Source organism: Exophiala spinifera (genome assembly GCF_000836115.1).
Source record: "Exophiala spinifera strain CBS 89968 unplaced genomic scaffold supercont1.3, whole genome shotgun sequence".
Lineage (NCBI taxonomy): Eukaryota > Fungi > Ascomycota > Eurotiomycetes > Chaetothyriales > Herpotrichiellaceae > Exophiala > Exophiala spinifera.
The window spans coordinates 3,349,815-3,368,483 of NW_015622515.1; the positions used below are offsets into that span (position 1 = coordinate 3,349,815).

The 18,669-nt window shown below is 52.5% G+C and overlaps 4 protein-coding genes across 4 annotated transcripts; 2 read left to right on the top strand and 2 right to left on the bottom strand.

The window, feature by feature from the left end:
* Positions 1 to 2,590: 2,590 nt before the first annotated feature.
* PV08_04963 (uncharacterized protein) lies at positions 2,591 to 6,788 on the bottom strand (the record flags this gene model as incomplete). The annotated part of the gene is made up of 3 exons (XM_016379307.1): positions 2,591 to 5,300; positions 5,427 to 5,667; positions 5,831 to 6,788. 3 exons carry the CDS (start codon positions 6,786 to 6,788, stop codon positions 2,591 to 2,593), a joined length of 3,909 nt encoding a protein of 1,302 aa, XP_016237984.1.
* Positions 6,789 to 8,580: 1,792 nt separating this feature from the next.
* Positions 8,581 to 9,813, top strand: PV08_04964 (uncharacterized protein; the record flags this gene model as incomplete). The annotated part of the gene is made up of 3 exons (XM_016379308.1): positions 8,581 to 8,775; positions 8,932 to 9,270; positions 9,583 to 9,813. The coding sequence occupies 3 exons, from the start codon at positions 8,581 to 8,583 to the stop codon at positions 9,811 to 9,813; spliced, it is 765 nt and encodes a 254-aa protein (XP_016237985.1).
* A 454-nt stretch (positions 9,814 to 10,267) lies between these two features.
* PV08_04965 (uncharacterized protein) lies at positions 10,268 to 12,028 on the bottom strand (the record flags this gene model as incomplete). The annotated part of the gene is made up of 3 exons (XM_016379309.1): positions 10,268 to 10,539; positions 10,689 to 11,433; positions 11,513 to 12,028. 3 exons carry the CDS (start codon positions 12,026 to 12,028, stop codon positions 10,268 to 10,270), a joined length of 1,533 nt encoding a protein of 510 aa, XP_016237986.1.
* A 2,414-nt stretch (positions 12,029 to 14,442) lies between these two features.
* Positions 14,443 to 17,070, top strand: PV08_04966 (uncharacterized protein; the record flags this gene model as incomplete). The annotated part of the gene is made up of 1 exon (XM_016379310.1): positions 14,443 to 17,070. The coding sequence occupies one exon, from the start codon at positions 14,443 to 14,445 to the stop codon at positions 17,068 to 17,070; it is 2,628 nt and encodes an 875-aa protein (XP_016237987.1).
* Positions 17,071 to 18,669: the final 1,599 nt, after the last annotated feature.

The window sequence follows — 18,669 nt, forward strand, 5'->3', positions numbered from 1 at the left end:
ATCATCATGGAGTTTATTCTTCTTGGGAATGGAGAGGATGGGAGCGCCTAGTGAGCCTAGTAGATTGATGGCCTACAATACAATATGGGCCTGGCTTGCGGGTGGTTTTCGGTAGCAAGCGGCGAGAGTCCTTAGCTAAGCCTAACTAACTTAGTCAGGCTTTGGGGGGAGCTTTGGGCTCAACGGGCTAGCATGCTCCAGGAGCCCACAGCTATTCGCTTCTCAATTCGCATGCACCACTAACTACAGTAGGTGAGATAGAGAGACGGGCCAGTCAGTACCCGACACTTGACCGAGACTGGTCGCAACCACAGCCGTCACTGCAAGTCTGCAAGTCATCCACCTATGGGCTTATCTGGAAGACATTTCTGACTGTGATGGTGGAAATCGATCATTCTGAAAATCCCAACACCTCACAAGACCCCTTAACAGGACTTCTTGAGGAGCATGTCGAACGCTGGGTGCGCCGCCAGGATTAAACCTGAAACAATATTGGACCCGGAAATCTCGAATCTCGAATCTCGAATCCTTACTAACACTTCGTTTCTCTGGTCTGAGAGTGTTAGATACCCAAGGAATGGGTAGCTGGAGTGATATTAATTCGTGGTTGAAAGCAGCAATCTACCTTCCTAATATCTAGATTACCTAATAGGTACAGGTACAAGTCTAACTCACAAGTGTCTGGACAGGATTATTCAGCACCCCGCGACCACTATGCATCCCTCACATATATTGTACTTCTACTCTATGCATAGTCGACTCATTTGCATTCCTTTTATCGCGAAGAACTGCAAAATCGTCTCGGTCTCCGACGCCCTGTTCCTTCAGATTCCACAGCCGGTGTATCCGTCTCAGGTTTGAGAGACTTCAACAGAGCGTCGAAAGACATGACCACAGTCATAGACTTGGTCACCACGTCAGTGCAGCATGTACGATGGCATCCTCTCAGCCGATCCCGGTGGTGAGGCCTTCTCCAGATGAAGAAGCGGTGTCCTGGGTTCCTCATAACAACTTTTCTGCCTGTGACTCATTCTCAATCACGGAGATGGTGTTCCATGTGATGTATGTGAACGAAGCCCTGAGGCAAGACATCATCGCCATTCCGGTGAACCGTCCTGGGTCAAGCTGGCCGATCTTTTGATGGATGATGCCGGAGTGGGTTTCACAGTCGGAGACTTCCTCATGGTAAACGATCGGATTCGGGTTGGTAATGAACGGCAACTTCATGCCTGCCTGCAGTACTTGCGGAATGCCTCAATGTTGAACTCTGATGTATACGTGTACAACTCTAACACAGCATCATCAGGTGTACCGCAGCAGCATGGATGATGCGTCCTTGGAGGCTAGCACCGGCATTTTCTGGTGAACTGGCGCAGATCGCGGGGCCTGAGAGCGACACGGCCTTCGTTCGATCCGCCGCTGGCCATGTGCGTTAAGGTAGGCATGGCACGTGTCTGGATCACTTCCATCCGGGGTCATATGCCGATTTTCGGTAGGATGCCGGAACACCCGAGGATTCATATTTACTGTACTTGTCTCACGAGCAAATCTGTCTATCAAGCACTGAGTCGGACCCTCGGGAGACTCTACAGATGTTCCCCAGAGCTGCCTTACCCCTATCAGACATATTCTCAATGCTCTATTGCCTCATCATCAACGCCTGCAGGTGTGCAGCACATAATCGATCATTGTCACACTATCGAGATCTATCTAGGTTCGACACCGTGCTTTGCGAAAACTTCCCATGTCGACAAATGTCTCACCCTCACCAACGCAGATCTTATCCAAGAATCTTGCGTACTCTGCTTGGGCCTCGAGATCAGGTGCCATGCCGAGTATACGGCCTTAGCTAGCTGCTTGGGCTGCAAATACACCATGACAAGAGCCAGGCCGGACATCCCCAATGTTTAGGCGAGACACTTGAAAAGCAGGACGATTATAGGTATCTGCACCACCTGTGGACAACTTCTCGTGTGACGATGTCAGCTTGGGTCTACTCCTGATGGTATTCCGTCGCATTTTGGAGCACGAGCGGAAGAAATTTAGATGACATCCTGCTCCTAGCGCTTCAGCATCCCAGGACGCCGAAATGCACCACATTATATGCAATTCCTCGACCACACCGGTCCAGCGATTTCCAGCCCATCAGCGCTCACGTATTAAGTCAGGGCGCATTTTGAACTGGCGCAGAGGAAACGCCTGATCGTACCCAATGCGCCGGAGAAAGGTAGCGAGCGCAATGCGACTTCCTGCTTCTTGGTCAAATGACCGAGCGAGACTCGTGCTTCAGCGCCGACATGACCATCAAATGATGTGCTTACCGCCTCTCTGTTGCAGTTCGTCTACGTCTCCTTTATGGCGATTCAATATCGAGCATTGGATCGTTCAATGGAAGTGTCATAGTCGCTCGCACGAGAGGGAGAGGAAAGGGGCTCACCCTTCTAGAGATGTAAACCTTCGGGCTCGTCAATATACTACTCGCTCTCCAGATTCGTCCTCCTTGTTACTGGGGTAGTTTAGCTAGTTGTAGAACTCTGTATCAAACCCTCACAAAGGGTATCAGGGAGGTGAGTTAGAGAGGTCTAGAGAGCTATTCCTCGACGTCCCACAGCCTGACGGTGTAATCGCTCGAGCCCGACGCGAGCCGCCTACCGTCCGGCGAGAACACGACAGTGTTGACCATGCTGGAATGGCCAGAGAGCGTCGACAGCAGTGCCCCTGAGTCGCTGTCCCACAGCCTGACCGTGTCGCCCGAGACCGACGCGAGTCGCCTGCCGTCCGAGAACGCGACGGCGCGGACCGAGTTAGAATGACCAGAGAGTATCGCCATCAGCGCCCCTGACTCGCTGTCCCACAGCCTGACTGTGTAATCGCTCGAGCCCGACGCGAGTCGCCTGCCGTCCGAGAACGCGACGACGCGGACCGACTTAGAATGACCAAAGAGTATCGCCAGCAGCGCCCCTGACTCGCTGTCCCACAGCCTGACTGTGTGGTCACTCGAGCCCGACGCGAGTCGCCTGCCGTCCGGCGAGAACGCGACGGTGTTTACCCCGTCAGAATGGCCAGAGAGCGTCGCGAGCGCTGCCCCTGACTCGCTATCCCACAACCTGGCTGTGTGGTCACTCGAGCCCGACGCGAGTCGCCAGCCGTCCGGCGAGAATGCGACGACATTGACCCCTTCAGAATGGCCAGAGAGCGTCGCGAGCGCCGCCCCTGACTCACTGTCCCATAGCTTGACTATGTTGTCGCTCGAGCCCGACGCGAGCCGCCTGCCGTCCGGCGAGAATGCGACGGCGTTGACCTCGTAGGAATGGCCAGAGAGCGTTGTGAGTGTCACCCCTGACTCGCTATCCCACAGCCTGACCGTGCTGTCGCCCGAGCCCGACGCGAGCCGCCTGCCGTCCGGCGAAAACGCGACGGTGTAGACCGAGTAGAAATGGTCAGAGAGCGTCACCAGCAGCGCCCCTGACTCGCTGTCCCACAGCCTGACTGTGTGGTCACTCGAGCCCGACGCGAGTCGCCTGCCGTCCGGCGAGAATGCGACGGTGTTGACCGCGTCGGAATGGCCAGAGAGTGTCGCCAGCGTGCGCGACAACCTAGCTTTGGATAGGAAGCGTCTCATTCGCTTATGATCTCTTTGAATCGCAATCAACCGAGGACTCGGCTCTCCAACTTCCAACTCTTTCTCTGGGAGTATTGTCAACAAGAGTGTAGCCACGTCAACATCACCCGTCTCCGCAACGGCTTGAAATGGGTACAGAGTTCTTTTTCCGGCCCAATCGTACAAGGGAAGACTGTATATCGACGTATTAACCTCGCGCCGCTGATCGATCGCAAGTGCTAAAAGTCCATAGTGCGAATTCATAATGGACCAGCTATATAACGAAGCAACATGCGAAGCGTGCGAGTGGTAGTGCCTCTGCCAGGGAAAAATCCACCATGCGTTATTATTCGACAGCGCAAGATCTCTAAATTTGGAATAGTGTGAGGAATCCGTGGTGATGTGTCGCGTAAGTGGAGTCCAGTGTTCTTTCGCATAAGATATGAACGATTTACGATCAAAGCCAAGGTTGACCTGCCGAGCTGGAGCCACTGAGCGGATCCCGGAGATACCGGATGATCGACGGTTTTGGTATCGAGAGAGCCATGGAAACACGGTTTTTGCGACAGATAATCCAATATTGGTCGGTACCGGTAGACGCACATGAGAGGAAGCTTGGCTATGAATGGTGAGGTCCTGGATTGGCATGCTTCGGTAGAGATGAGCAACACAAAGTTCGCCCAGTTCTAGCTCGATAGAACCGTGGTCTCCTGGTAGTGCAAGCAGGAATTGGCGAACTGAAGCATGAGCCAAAAGAACAAGCTCGTCTCCACCACTGGTATCCACTGAAATGAAGCTAGTACAACACGCCAGGAGGGCACCCTTTTGTATCGGATCACTCTTCAGTGCACCAGTTTTAGGATCGACCACTAACGCTTCCTGAAGTTGACTGACTTGAAATGGTTCCCTGGCAGCGCATACTAGCTTTAGAGCTCTGCTGGCAAGAGACTGCGTCCTTTTGTCCTGATTCGCCTTCTGAAAACAAGTTTGGTATATGTCGTTCAATTCCTCTGGCAGCTGTTGAAGAGATCTGTATATCGTGGCATCAACTGCGTCTTCTCCAGAGCAGTTATTCCAAAGCAGCTGTATTTGAAGTTTGGCCCAAAGAAACATGCGGTCGGCTTTCTTCATCAATTCCTGCTTGATATATGTGAGCATATTTTCACTCTCAGATATTTGACGTCCACACTGCATGCTGTCGACTTCGCACCCGATGAACAGCTCCATATCTGCCTTGGTCCTTTCGGGAGTGATCCGGATGCAAACAACGTCCGAAATTGATCTTGTGATATCAACTTCCTCACGACAGGCAATTAGCACTCTATTTGAGGGAGCACTAAGAAGCTTTTTGAATATTCTTAGAACCTCCGAAACCTCTTTCGTATTACATTCATCGAGCCCGTCGACGATGAAAGTACATTCACTTATGGTCGTCGAAAGCGGCGTTATCAGCTCGTCTATCACCTCATCCAGAGATGGAGGACGCTTTTTGGGCGCGTAGAACTCAATAATCTGACCAATAACAGCAGGAGGGCAGGGTTTTTGGATCGTCTGCAAATGATGAAGGAGTTGCTTTGTGTAACTCTCGAACAAAGAGCGCGCAGTAAGGTGTTGGCGGTAGGAGTGATGGAAAAAGTAATGGAGGACTGGTTTGCCAATCTTGTGGGCTTCGATAGACGTTTTTTGGGTCATAGAAGCTCTGATACATTGTCAGTAATTGCAAGTGGAGCGAGCAAAAGGGCACATGCAAGGTGACACTTTTACCAGAACCAACTGGTATGAAACTGTCAGTCGTGGAGCAATAACCGGAGGGAGAGCCAATAACACACTGATGCCGGTTAACCACAAACACCGAGATGGTCCGTTATAGAGCCATGACTCAAAATCCGGCTCCTTCAAGACCCATTCAGCTGTGCCCTTCAGCCTTTCGCTCGCTCGACGGTTATAATGTCTTTGGTAGTTGTAATTGGACAAACGTTCTAGCAGGTTGGGCCCGGGAATTCCTGCTAAAGTTAATGTGACATATATATTAACTTTCGCTGACTCACTGGATCGTGTTAATATGGCTTTCCACTCTGGCCGATCAATCACTTCCAAGTCAAGCAAAGAAGGAACGCTGGGGGTCGGCTCGCTCAGAGCAATAGCGGTATTATTGCCCTGGAGGCCGGGCGTCTGGCTTCGTTCTGCGAGCCATTAGCTTTATTGCTATACTCGGGGACTAGCACTGACCTGTTGTTGCTCCCTCGGCCGTACGTGCCTTCGCTACATCGTCCGCCGGTATAACTTCCAGCAAATCCTTCGCGTACGCTGCTGCCGTTAGAGCCGCATAAGGCTGCCACCTCTTGTTCTTATGCGAGTCTGCGTAGTCGCATATCCCGCGGATAACCAGGCATGGCAAGCTGTTCATCAGGCCCGCTGCCTCCATCTCGAAGCAGAGGGCGCCTCCAACCTCCGAGCTAATCTTGGCTCTGGTTGTGCCGTCCCTCATTACCTGGTTTCCCGAGGCAATTGCGCCGTAGTGCACTTCAGGCGTGTCCGTCGTCCGCCCATCGCGCTGTAGTATCCTTGCCTTGTCGCATGATGCGCAGGTGTCCGCCCCAACATGATCGTAGCCCTCTTCGAACAATATGTCATCACCCGCTTTATCTCGGTCGAATTCAGACTGCTTGCCGGGTCTGGAGATGTGTGATACAAACTCGCTCTTGCTTCGTCTGTGTTTCGCTTGCAGCTTCGACACGGCGCTGAGGAGGATTGGAGGAGGGGAATTCAGGAAGCCGGTTCGTTCAAATTCGTTCGGCTTTGACTTTCCGTAATCAAATTGGATGACTCCGCCGTGTCCTTTACCCGGCTGGCTCACCACAACATCCCCTAATCGAATATCAGCGTGCTCGCTTGGAATGCCACCTCCGATCCCAACCATCAGTCCAAAACGAATGGCGCGGAAGGATGAGTTCATCTGTACAGCGACCGAGGCGGCGGAATTAGTGCCGGTCCGTCCTGCGGGTAGGCAGGCAAGGACGACGTTATGCTTGCCAATGCGCCCAAGAGTGTATATATTGGGGTCGTCGCCGGCCCGGGGGAGATCATCGTGCTGTTCGTCGAGCATCTCTTGCGCTGCCGCGAGCTCGATGGGCAAGGCGCTCACCCACCCTACTGTGTAGTCGTCGTGGCAGAAGCGGCGTGCCATCGCGATTCTATGTTGGTCCAGTCGTGCATAAGGCTGGGTTTGCGCTTTCAAGCGGGCGGAAGCTATTGAAGCGTGAGCGCTTCATCACGCGGGTTTGCGCATGTGTGGTCTTTAGCCCTGCGCTTTGCGCGGTCGATAGTGGAAAATCGCAGCTCTTCAGAATTTATAGTGATGAACGACCGTTCGACACTGCTGCGCCTGGATTCAGCGCGCTGCTTTTGACAAGGCTCAAAGAGTAATGGGACGAGTTCTGTCGCCGTCCAAATGTCTGCGACAGAAACCAATCACAGTGGTCCGGGTCTTCCAGGTGACCACGGCGGCGCGGCTCGTGGCCCTACCCGGGTTGAGTCACAGGTGACTGCTCGCCTGGCTCGCGCTGGCCAGGGCAAGCATAGGGCGGCCTCATCTTCGTCCGGAAACGGGGGCGCAGATTTCCCCCATAGTGGCTGGCAAAATGAGCCAGTGGCGCGAAAAAACCGATGGACCGTCGTGCGCTGGGAGACCGCGATTATCGGCCTGGGAGATCTCCAAGCTTGCCCATGCGGAAGCGCAGTTGATGGCATACATTTTCGACCAGCATTGTCGAGGATCAACAGCACTCAATCAGCGCGGAAAGCTATCAATGCGACGCTAGATTCACCCGGCATATCATTCCACAATGGAGAGAGAGGTCAGGGTTAAAGAACCAAGTCAAGTCAAGTCAAAGCTGTAACATAGGCGCTCTTTGTTGTTGATGGTCTTCCTTCCGGCATGATGTTGAACCCTATCTCGATAGGCTGGAGGCCCCGAACGAGATCGCCGTGCTGGAATCAAGTAGACCTGATGCTGTTCCTTTCAGTCAAGTCGAGGGTGAGAGTGAACGAGGCGAAGGAAGATAGGTGACAATGATGTCGGACATGGCATAAACTGTCACCAGTCTGGAGGTGCCCCTCCCATTCCAGACCGAGCAGCTATAGCATGAGCAATGGAGCCTCGACCCTTCACGCAATGAGGAGTGCCAAACTATGAACGGTAATTGTCAGGAGTTGGCGCCTTTGCAATTTGCACTGGCGCCTCTCCGCCAACGAGAGAACGCTTTTGAGCCGCTGTTGATTGTCGGGGCTATTTAATGGTCAATGGGATCTGAGGTCGAGTGAGGAGCTGGAGTCAATCCACAAGAGGAATTGCACTCTCCTCTATCCATTTGCTCACTTTCTTTGCGTGATGGATAGTGGCGTTATCCTGCTTGAATAACCGTCCAAGGGACCAACAGCGAGGCAGTTGATCCTACAAAAACCTCGAAATGTGGGAGTTAGCAGTGAAAAGGTGGCCCAAACCACAACCGAGAGACACCATATTCTCTCCTTCCCCGCGGGCTTGGATTAACCTCAAGGTTATGGCGTGTATTACAAATCATCCATCTCATTTTGCAAACTGTATCACGACCTTTCTCTTTGTGATTGAAACGAACCATGTAAGTATCTATACACTATCTATACTGTACGATTGGAACATTTAGGACGCGAGTGAAGGGAGCAACTCCGGCAGATAAGGGCAGATACCTAGATAAACTGTCTGTGTCTTTGCTCATTGTGGATTTCAAATCATTCACCTAATTCCCCAACCGTATCACGACATTTCTCTTTCCCCATATCCACCTTCAAGGTAAGGCCCCTCCAAGGGAAGGGTATCATTCACCACCTTAGGTTCGGACCTGCTTATTTATATCTTAGATACCTACAACACGCTCTCCGACCATCGTGGATTCATATCTTCTTCTCTATACAGACGAGGAGTGACAAAAGATTTCAATATGGCGAATGCTACTACCACCACCACCACCAACGGCCACTCGGCCTCCACGCCTGAGATCATTCTTTATACGAACTACTCGTGTCCTTGGGCTCATCGTGCACACGTTGTCCTCCGAGAGCTCGGCCTGCCTTACAAGGAGGAGATTATCGATTTGGACCGGCCTCGCGATCCGTGGTATTTGAAGGTCAATCCTGTATGTATCATCGTCACCTTCCACCTCACGCCTCGTCCTTCAATGCAAAATACACGATACAATCACCCCCGGCCAAAGTTACCACTACAAACCATCCTCCAAAGTATCTATTGAGCTTCTGACACCATCTCCCTTGCTGGTCTCTGGCATGCGCAGCGCGGTCTAGTTCCAAGCATCAACTACAACGGCGAAATCATCACCGAGTCGGCCATCGTCGCGGGATTCCTGGCCGACGCACACCCGTCACACCTCATCCCTCCATCATCGACCGACCCTCTCCACCGTGCCCGTCTCGCCTTCTTCGTCGACACCTTCTTCACCAAGGCCATCCCGAAATTCTTCGCGACGCAACGAGCCGAGGGCGCCGCCGCCAAGGAGGCCGCCGCGGAAGAATTCGCCGAGATTCTGGCAAAGGAACAAGAACCTCTTTTCACCTGGGACGTGGACTCGAGTGCACCCTTCTTCGGAGGGAGCGAGAGGCTCACTCTCGCAGAGGTATGTTTTGGTCCCCTTTTCCCGGCTCGGTTTTCTTTTCGGTCGTCCATCTCTCAGTTCTGCATTCTCATCCTCATTCTCATCATCATCATCATCATCATCATCATCATCATCGTCATCACCATGTTTCCCTCCAAACCAACCGTGACATGTATTCGTCGCGTTCGTGTAACCCCCCCTCTTTAGCTACCGAGTTTTGAGTCCGACAGAGACGGGGACATACACCCGTTACAGACACAAATGTAACCCCCCCCCTCCGAGAGACAAGGAAAGCTGACGTGTGTGAAAAACCTCAATCACGAAAAACAATAGGCACTCACGGCACCATTTGTTCTCCGCCTCATCGCTCTGAGCAAGCCTGAATACGACCTCGTGACCCCCAAGATCGTCTCGATCCTCGAGTCGAAAACCCCCAAGTTCGCCGCTTGGGCCCAGAAGGTCGTCAAGGAGGAAAGCGTCACTTACATCTTCGACGAGAAGAGCATCGCTGAGCGGACCAAGGCGAGGTTTGCCAAGTTGGCTGCCGCCGAGAAGAAGCTCTAATGTTATCGTATAACTAACAGCCTTTTGTCACCAGACGATAACAGGGATCCTTCGCGCGCACTTTTAGTGATTTCCCATGTGCCCTGAGGCCTTATTCTAGCTATGAGATATCAGTTATTATGACTTGAATATGATTATCATCGTCATTGTCGTCATCAACGTCATCACTACAATCATGAGCATAACTATTGGTATCATGAACGGTATGAATCATCATAAGAGAGCTATAGGATAGTCCCTGAGCCTCTGATTGGGCGTCTCAGTCCGGTCTGATCCCGTCAAGTCATACATCCTATTAAATACTTCTCATACAGTCAAAGACGTACGAAATCGCCGGGGAATTACTCTCTCTTTTGTTTTCTCCGTTTCTTTCAACCGCCCCTTCTCCCCTTCCTCCACCATTACTGGGTAGTATTGTCACTCACCATCATGCCCCACCTTCTTGCACGCCTAATCACAAGGAATACCGAAACTCCGGGTTCTGGATGTCGGTCAGATCCTGAAACTCGTGGTTCTTCTCCAAGACGAAATCGTCGCCTCGTTCCGCCTTGGCCGCGTCCCTCTTCTTGTTGCGGTAGACGTACACGAGCCGAATCAGGCACAGGTCCACCGTGATCAAAAAGTAGAGAATGACGATTGAGATTTTGGCCGGCAGGTATCGCGGAGCGTCGCGGGCTTGGAACGTTTGTGGGGAGATGATGTTTCCCACCGTGTATGCTATCGTGCCTGTTTTTTTTTCCCCACAGATACACCAATTAGTAACCTAGCTCTCGGATAGCAACTGTGTGTGGGAGTGCGCGCGTGTGTCTCTCTGAATACGAGAAAGAGAGAGAGAGAGGGGTGGGACACATAAGAGAGCTGAAACGTGTGCTTACCTATGCATGTGACGGTAATCTTCTTCGTAGACCCGGCAACGTTTGTCGCTTGAAGTCCCAGGATGGTCGTCCAACCTATCGGGATGCCTCCGCTGAGGTAATACCCGACCAGGGCAGAGGCCTTTTCCGTCGAAGCCATCAGGATGGCACCGACGATGGACGGGATGTGCGTCAAGATACAGCACAGCAGGCGCTGCTTGGTCTTCATGGCGATGTACGTGACGCCGATAAGCACGACAACCTCGTACGCGCCCAGCGGAGTCACGAGCAGCAGCGAGTTGATTTTGGTGTACCCCATGCCCGTGACGAGGATGTTGCCGAAACTGGTGGCGATCGAGTTGGGGATGTTGGCGGCAAAGACCCAGAACGCGTACAGCCAGGTGTTGATGTCGGTGAGGGCCTCGCGGAACTGGTCCCACTTGAACGTCTTCGATCCGATGCCTTGCTCGTTGCCGCGGATGCGCTCGACGTGTTCGAGTTTTTCTTGCTCGGAGAGAAACCCAGCCACGGCGGGCGAGTCCGGCAGGACGAACCAGAAAATCACGCCGACGATGACCGTCAAGAGACCGAGGACCAAGAATATGACTTGCCATCCTCGCAGCGCGGCGTGGACGTCGCCTCCTACGTGCCGCGCGACCCCGTACGCGAAGTAGCCTCCGAACATCTGGGCGAAGCCACACATGCTGAACCAGATGCCGACGCGGAAGGCTTGTTCTTCTTTTCGGTACCATTGGCTTGTGAAGACCTTTGGGAAGGAGGTAGAGTCAGTGAGTATGCTTTCTGTTTCTCTGAAAAGTTGTCCAGAGGGGAAAATAAATACGTACAACCCAAGCAGGCACAATGGCGGCTTCCGCCACTCCAAGAAAAAATCGGCATGCCAACAGACTTCCGTAGCTTTTACACCCGGCCAACGCAGCTAGGACACCGCCCCAGATGACGACGTTGACGCTGACGTATTTCGCGAGGGGGAAAACTTGCAACAACCGGATCGTGGGAAACTCGAACGTCAACTGACCGAAGAAGAAAATCGACGCCACCCAGTTGAACTGATTCCCGTGAAGATGAGCAGATTCTCGGAGGCCGGTTACACTGGCGTACGACAGCGACGTCTTGTCGATATATTGCAAAAAGTAGACCAGACAGATGAGTGGCATGATGTGTAGATCGATCTTTCGGAGGAGTCGCCGTTGCCGGGCGGGATCGATGGGTTGTTGAAGGCCGCCAGTTTTGTTCAGAAGTTCAAGAGCCGCATCGGCGTTGCTTATGTCGCGTTGTTTCTCCGTCGGTGCTTTTTCAGTAGATGGCGAGGCCACAACGGTCTCCAAATCTTCTTTCGCCATTTCGCAGGTGTGCAGGATGTGTGACAGACTCTGATGGTGAGAAGAATCCGCGACCGTGGCTGCTGGTAGATTCTGCGTCACACAAAAGTACCATGTGTTAAACGTTTATATAGGATCTACCCGAAGTGAGGTATCCATTGTAGACGCCGTACTCGTGGGATTCCGCAAGGCTTGCAAGCACGCAATTGTGGGCCCAGATCTTCTCATGAGCCCATGTAACCATGCTCCTGTGCAGTGGTCCAAGCATGATTGGACCACGCTTAATTTTGCTTGTCTGGTTTTGCCTTCAGGTGTATTCTGCACCAGTATCAATATTGTTCATTGGTTGCTTCGAGACGGATTTGTCCTCATGTCCGATAACAGGTGTACCGTGGTGATGGATCATCACTCCACTGAAAACCTCAATCTTGCAGAATCGCGTGCTCTGCAAGCGAGGACGACTTCCTAAAGCCGAGTATTCTCCTGGAGATCCTGGTGAAAGTATTGGTGGTTGTGGCGAAGAAAATATGATGAAGTTGGTGATATATCCGTCCTAGCCATTCGCCCCGGTAGAAAAACGGGTGCCATGAAGGAAGGAGTTGCCTTTCGCGTGAGCAGCACAGTTCATAGCTTCTCCATTAGATCATATCGCCAGCAGCGCATCCTGTTTTCAGGGAACTCGGCGATCGGGGCGATATTGAGCACACCCCAAACATAGTTAGTTAGTCGATTGGCCGTCAAATTTGAGGCTGATGCATGGCATCGTATCCGAAATACTGTCACTCCTCCGGATGCCTCCATGCTCGTTAGTGTTTCAGAGATAGATTTCGAGGATATGGTTAGCTTCTAGCCACGAACGATAGCCGAAATCCAAGCGATTCAAAGATTCTAGTGGTCGACATTGATGCGCGTTGATCTTGCCATTGGAAATCTGTAATATTGTATCGGCAAGTTGCCTGCTTGCGTGACATTACACGTTCCTTTGTGCCTCTTTTGTTCAAAGGTCGGGTCTTGATTCCACATTTCGCAGCCAACATGGCGCATCTTGAGGTTAGCCGGTCCAGTCCAAACCATGAGTAAGTCACCACACAACATACTCGGCACTAGTCTTTCGGTTCGTCTCTTCGCTTGCATTTTGATGGCGACAAGCAAAGCCCTTACCTCTCTTGGCGGGCCAGATAGGAGGCTAGCTTCTGTAAATGCTGTACGGTTGTACCGATTCCAAACAAACCGGTGCCTTATAACCGTGTGTCGTGCTGGTTCCGACAGACGTGGTACTTGTCCCTTATATTCAGGTATCGAAAAATGCGGACCACCTATATCGCTTACCTGCAGCCAAGACTCACACACTGCCGTTCCCGCTTCTTTCCATCTCATGATCTTTACAGTCTTCCGGAGAAGACAGAGGTATCACGTTACAAAATACCGCGTTCAAAGCACGATGAATGTCCTGATGTGAGCTTCAGGATAAGAGGGGAGTGAGAGGGGGTGGTTGCTGAACACTCAGTCGCCCGGGTGTGGCTTACCTTGTTGACCAAACCGAGGGTAATGGTATTGGTCTTGCGAGGCACATGGCTGTGGTCGTCGCATCGTATAATCGCCACTAGGTAAGGTAGTCTAGTCTTATTAGCTTTAGACTGGAACTGCACATGCTTACGGGTAGATAGGGAGGGTTTTCGTGGCATCTCCTAGTATATCTGGAAGAGAGCCCTCCTTCGTATCTTGCGGCATATCTGGAAAGGAAGATATCTTGACTAGACTCCAAATGATAGGGTGGATGCAGATCCTACAGCGCCGAAGAGGTTAGACCAGGCCTGGAAGTGATCTCAAGATGCTGGCAACGTGACGCTACACATCGAGTGAAGCGGAGTGCGGACCCGGTACACCTGTTGGCTACCCGGCTTTCCTCTTGTGAAGGCGACCAGCCGACTCTATGGACGCCGTGGATTCTCCCCGTTCTCGTCGGGAACTTCGCCATGTAGACGCGAGGAAAACGATTCTCTTCGCATGAGCATCTGAAAAGAGATGAGGGTACAGCAACCTGTTAACAATGTACATACAGGTACAAAGGTAGATAGATAGGTCTCACCTTGCCTCCATGTTCGTTCAGAGAAAGAAATGTCTGGGCGTTCTTCGGCGGAGCACAAATCTTTCCACCACATGAAATCCTGCAGATCACAAAATCACCGATGTGCAATTCCTTTCTGAGCAAAGCCTGATCAAGCTTTGCTATGTATTACATAGGCCTTCATCCTTCTTACGAAGGGGTGCAATTAGTCGCGCATTTCTTACAATCTTGATGAAAGACACCTCAGAATGGCTGTGGAGAATTTAAACGCCCGTTGCCCTCGCCAAGGCCACCTGAGAGCTCCTCTCGCCTAAAGGAGCCCCCGACTCATCGCATCGCATACATTTGATGCATAAATCTATCGACGATGACACAGTCCCCTCTCAAGGTGATCGCCTTGATATCCGGCGGCAAAGACTCTCTGTTCTCCATCCTACATTGCACGGCAAATGGGCATGAAGTCGTGGCCCTTGCAAATTTACATCCCAAGCTCTCCAGCAATGTCGGGACCGAGAGCGGCGACGAGGGAGAAGACATGAACAGCTTCATGTATCAGACGGTCGGGTACTCGGTCATTCCTCTCTACTCGCAGTGCCTTGGGATCCCATTATACCGGAGAGAAATCACGGGCACGGCAGTACAGACTGGACGATATTACGACAGCGGCCACGACCAGAAATCTCTTGACGAAACGGAAGATTTGGCACTTTTGTTGCAAGATGTGCTCAAGGAGCACCCTGAGGCCAACGCCCTGTGCTCAGGCGCCATTCTCTCGACGTACCAGCGGACGCGTGTCGAGTCGGTGGCCGTTAGGCTTGGGCTCACTCCCCTGGCGTACCTTTGGCAATATCCTGCTCTTCCACCCCCTCCTGGCCGTGAAGACTCTTTGACAGGGCTTCTTCACGACATGTCGAGCGCTGGGTGCGACGCTAGGATCATCAAGATCGCCAGTGGCGGGATCAAAGAAAACCTGCTCTGGTCCAACGTCGCAGATGCAAGAACTCAGTCCAGGCTGGTAACTGGTTTGCGCCCATTTTTTACAGATCACGAGTTCTGGCTTCGCGGCGCTGTGCTTGGTGAAGGAGGCGAGTACGAGACGCTCGCCGTGAACGGTCCGAGACCTCTCTGGAAAAGAAGAATTGAGATCCCGACAGACAAAACCTCGACCTTCTACGGAGAAGGCGGTGTGTCCTATTTTCGGCTGGGAACGGCAAAAACCGTAGAGAATGACATCCGGGATTCATCGAGTGAGGTTTCGGGAACTCCACAGCCTCGCTCTCTCGATGTACAGTTCGAAAATGTGCTTGAGAGAGTCCAGACTCAAGCGTCGGAGATGATGGTGTCGGACAGTGGCAGGGGTGCAGCAGCAGTCCCTTCAGAGAATCAATCGGCGAGCTTCTCCAATGAGCTTATGCCTATGACTCAGAATCTGGCCGCAGCTTATCTTACCATTTCCAACATTACTGCCACAAAAACAGGCGTACCGTCTGATGACACTGAGACTGCCGCCGACCAGATGAGACATATATGCAAACAGCTCAATGCCGTGCTCGACTCAATTAAAGTCCCTGGAAGATTGACAACGTCAAACATTGTGTCCACAACATTGCTGCTCAAGGACATGTCACAATTCGCGTCGGTAAACTCAATATATTCGTCAATGTTCCGACCTGGGGAACCAAATCCGCCAGCTAGAGTGACTATCTCCTGCCAACTTCCACAGGGTGTCGAGGTCAGTCTCAATGTGATACTGGATCTTGGACCGAGAGAGGCGAGACGAGGCTTACACGTCCAAAGCCGCAGCTATTGGGCCCCGGCCAACATCGGTCCTTATAGTCAAGCGATCTGTGTACCAGTTCAGCAGTCTCCTGAAGCGGGAGTCAACGTGCACGATGCAGGTCTCCTCGAAATGGTTCACATGGCTGGACAGATCCCGCTGGTGCCCCAGAGCATGCTTCTTATGGATGGCGACTTCACCCATGCAGGTGTCTTGAGTCTTCAGCATCTTTGGCGTGTGGGACAAGAACGAGACGTAGACATCTGGCCCTGGGGGGTTGCGTTTGTCAAACAGGATCCCAACGCAGCAGAGAGCAATGCCACGACGGCTCTGCAAATATGGGAGAAAGCTCATCGCATAGGGACGAGGCCTAGGAATACTTCATCACGTGACGACGAGGAGGAGGAGGAGGACAACGACAGAGGTCCAGACGCCTGGGATTTGCAATTCAATCGTTTCCAGCTGACGATCTCGGCGTCACACGATGAAGTCCTCGGCCGACATCTTCATGTTCTGCCTAACAACACAGTCTTCGGCCAACGAGCAACGGCCGCCGATATCATACCTCCGTTCATTGCGGCAGAGGTGATATCGCTACCGAGGGACGCACCGGTGGAATGGTGGAGTCTAGGCGTTGCCAACGTAACCCAGGTGCTCGACTCAAATCCTGCAGCGGCGTCTTGTGGGCGAGCAGATTTTGCATGGGGCTCAATCAGCAGGACTTCCCTTCATGCTGAGAAGTCCCGAGAAGCGTCTTCAGCACGGGCTTCGGCCGTCCAGCATCTGATGACGGTTTTGGTCCGGCTGGCCTCAGACAGTGGCGATTTTCAAACAGGATATCATCAACATGTCGAAGATGATCTTCGCGCCTATCTCTTGCAACTCAACATCTCACACCAGCCGAAATCACCACTGCTCGAATGCGTCCACGGGACAGCCTTCGTGTCGACCGTCGGGGGACATCCGCAGTGGGCCGAGCTCTCGAAAAGGCAGCTCTTCGGCACCTTGACGGTCATACCATGCAGGTCGGTGTACGGTCGACCCGGGACGCCATTCTCGTCGATCGACGACGCGTCCGAGGGAGCGAAAAGCAGCGAGAGTCTCGGTCAAGTTAGGTACCCTGGCACAGGCGTCGCAGACGTCACAGCCGAGTCCGCGACGTGTCAACCTTTGGCAGTAGCCATGACGATGCGTATCGATTCGACAATCCGCGCATAGAGTTTGGGGCCCTTCCGAAGGCCCTCATGCTGGGGGCCTTGACAGCTGTCAAAATGCGGAATCCTCGTTGTCATCCTTTTTTGAATCTTTTGACTTGTGCCGTCAAGCCACCGAAGACTGGGGCCCAGGGCTAACTCGGGGCTCCACTGAAAACTGATCGCTCCACTTTCTGCACACAGACGTCCGAAGAGTCGTGAGGTGACTTTCAGAGTTCAGCCAACCCCTACCCCACAGAAACGCGACTGAAAGAAAGCACAGACATGCAGCGGTTAACAGTGGAGTACAAGCATGGAGCATCTCAAGTCTGGTCCCAGTATGAGATCAGTCGATGCTCCGTACGAGGGTACCTGATGGTCTGAGCACCGCGCGGGCGGGTGATGGAGAAAAGGCCACAAGGGAAAAAAGTCTGTGTGTTTACAGAAAGACGCGTTTCACAGACGCGACTGTTGTTGATATGGCTTCTGTCTGACCACGCTGAGACACTTTGACGGATTGCGCCATTATCATGATTTATTGCGGGCGACGATAACTTTCTGGGATCGATCGTATCGATAACGGTGATTCCACCATTCTCGGCCTCCACGAGTGCGTCTTTGTCCCAAGTCATGAATGCCCTCGATAGGCCTTAGCGCCCATAAGAGCACTTTTTTCGTACTTGCATTAGGTATGTGAAGCCCGTTGCTCTCCGACACCAACAGTAGGCGCACCATACCAAACGGGTTATCCGGTCGTCCCATGCCCATGGGGGAAGGGGATTCTTTGTTTACAGATGAGTTTCGCGGATGCATGAAATATTGATCTTGTGCAGTAGTGGACATTCGATAGGTGCTGCTACTAGCCAGTCATTAATGCATCGAGTCTCTATCCGATTCTTCGGTTATGCATGCAGTGCTTGTTATTCAACCGGGGGGTTGGTGTTGTTGTGTTAAGTTGTCCGTGTTTGTGGCAAAAGAGACTCGTACGGTACTCGTACCGTGATCCTTGTCCTTCATGTCAAGCCCATAGAAGTCCCAACAATCGAAGGGTCTAGGGTTGGTTGTCAAAGCAGGCCAGAGCGAAAGGCAGAGCGAGAGCCAGAGCCCACCTCGACCACTCGCGCAAACAAGCACTGACCATGCCATGTTGTTGGAGTGCACAAGCCACCATTCGTAGTCGTACACGGTACGAGTACCTCAGGTACTGACTGTGGTGCAGGTAGGCAGTGCCACCCCAGCGAGCGAGGGCCCGTCATCCGCAAATTTGAGGGCCACGTCTTCTGGATTCCGCGTACCTGAGTTGTTTAGTCTGCAACAGCACCCTCCCGCCAGCTTCTGACGTATTCCCCTGCCATCGTTGACGTCTACCGTCATTCATGACAAACAGCAACTCATCGACGACTTCGAGACGCGTCGTCGAAACGACACGTCCCTCGCGTCGAAAAATTCTGCACCGAGTCAACAAACATACACAGTCGTGCTTGTGAAGGTGGAAACGGCCCGGGCACTTTTTTCCTTACCTGCTTTTGGAGATTGTGGATGTAGCGGGGGGACATTCTGGCATACCGAGGGACTACTCGTAGATTTTTTTTGGTTGATCCTCCACAGTCTGGATCTGCGAATG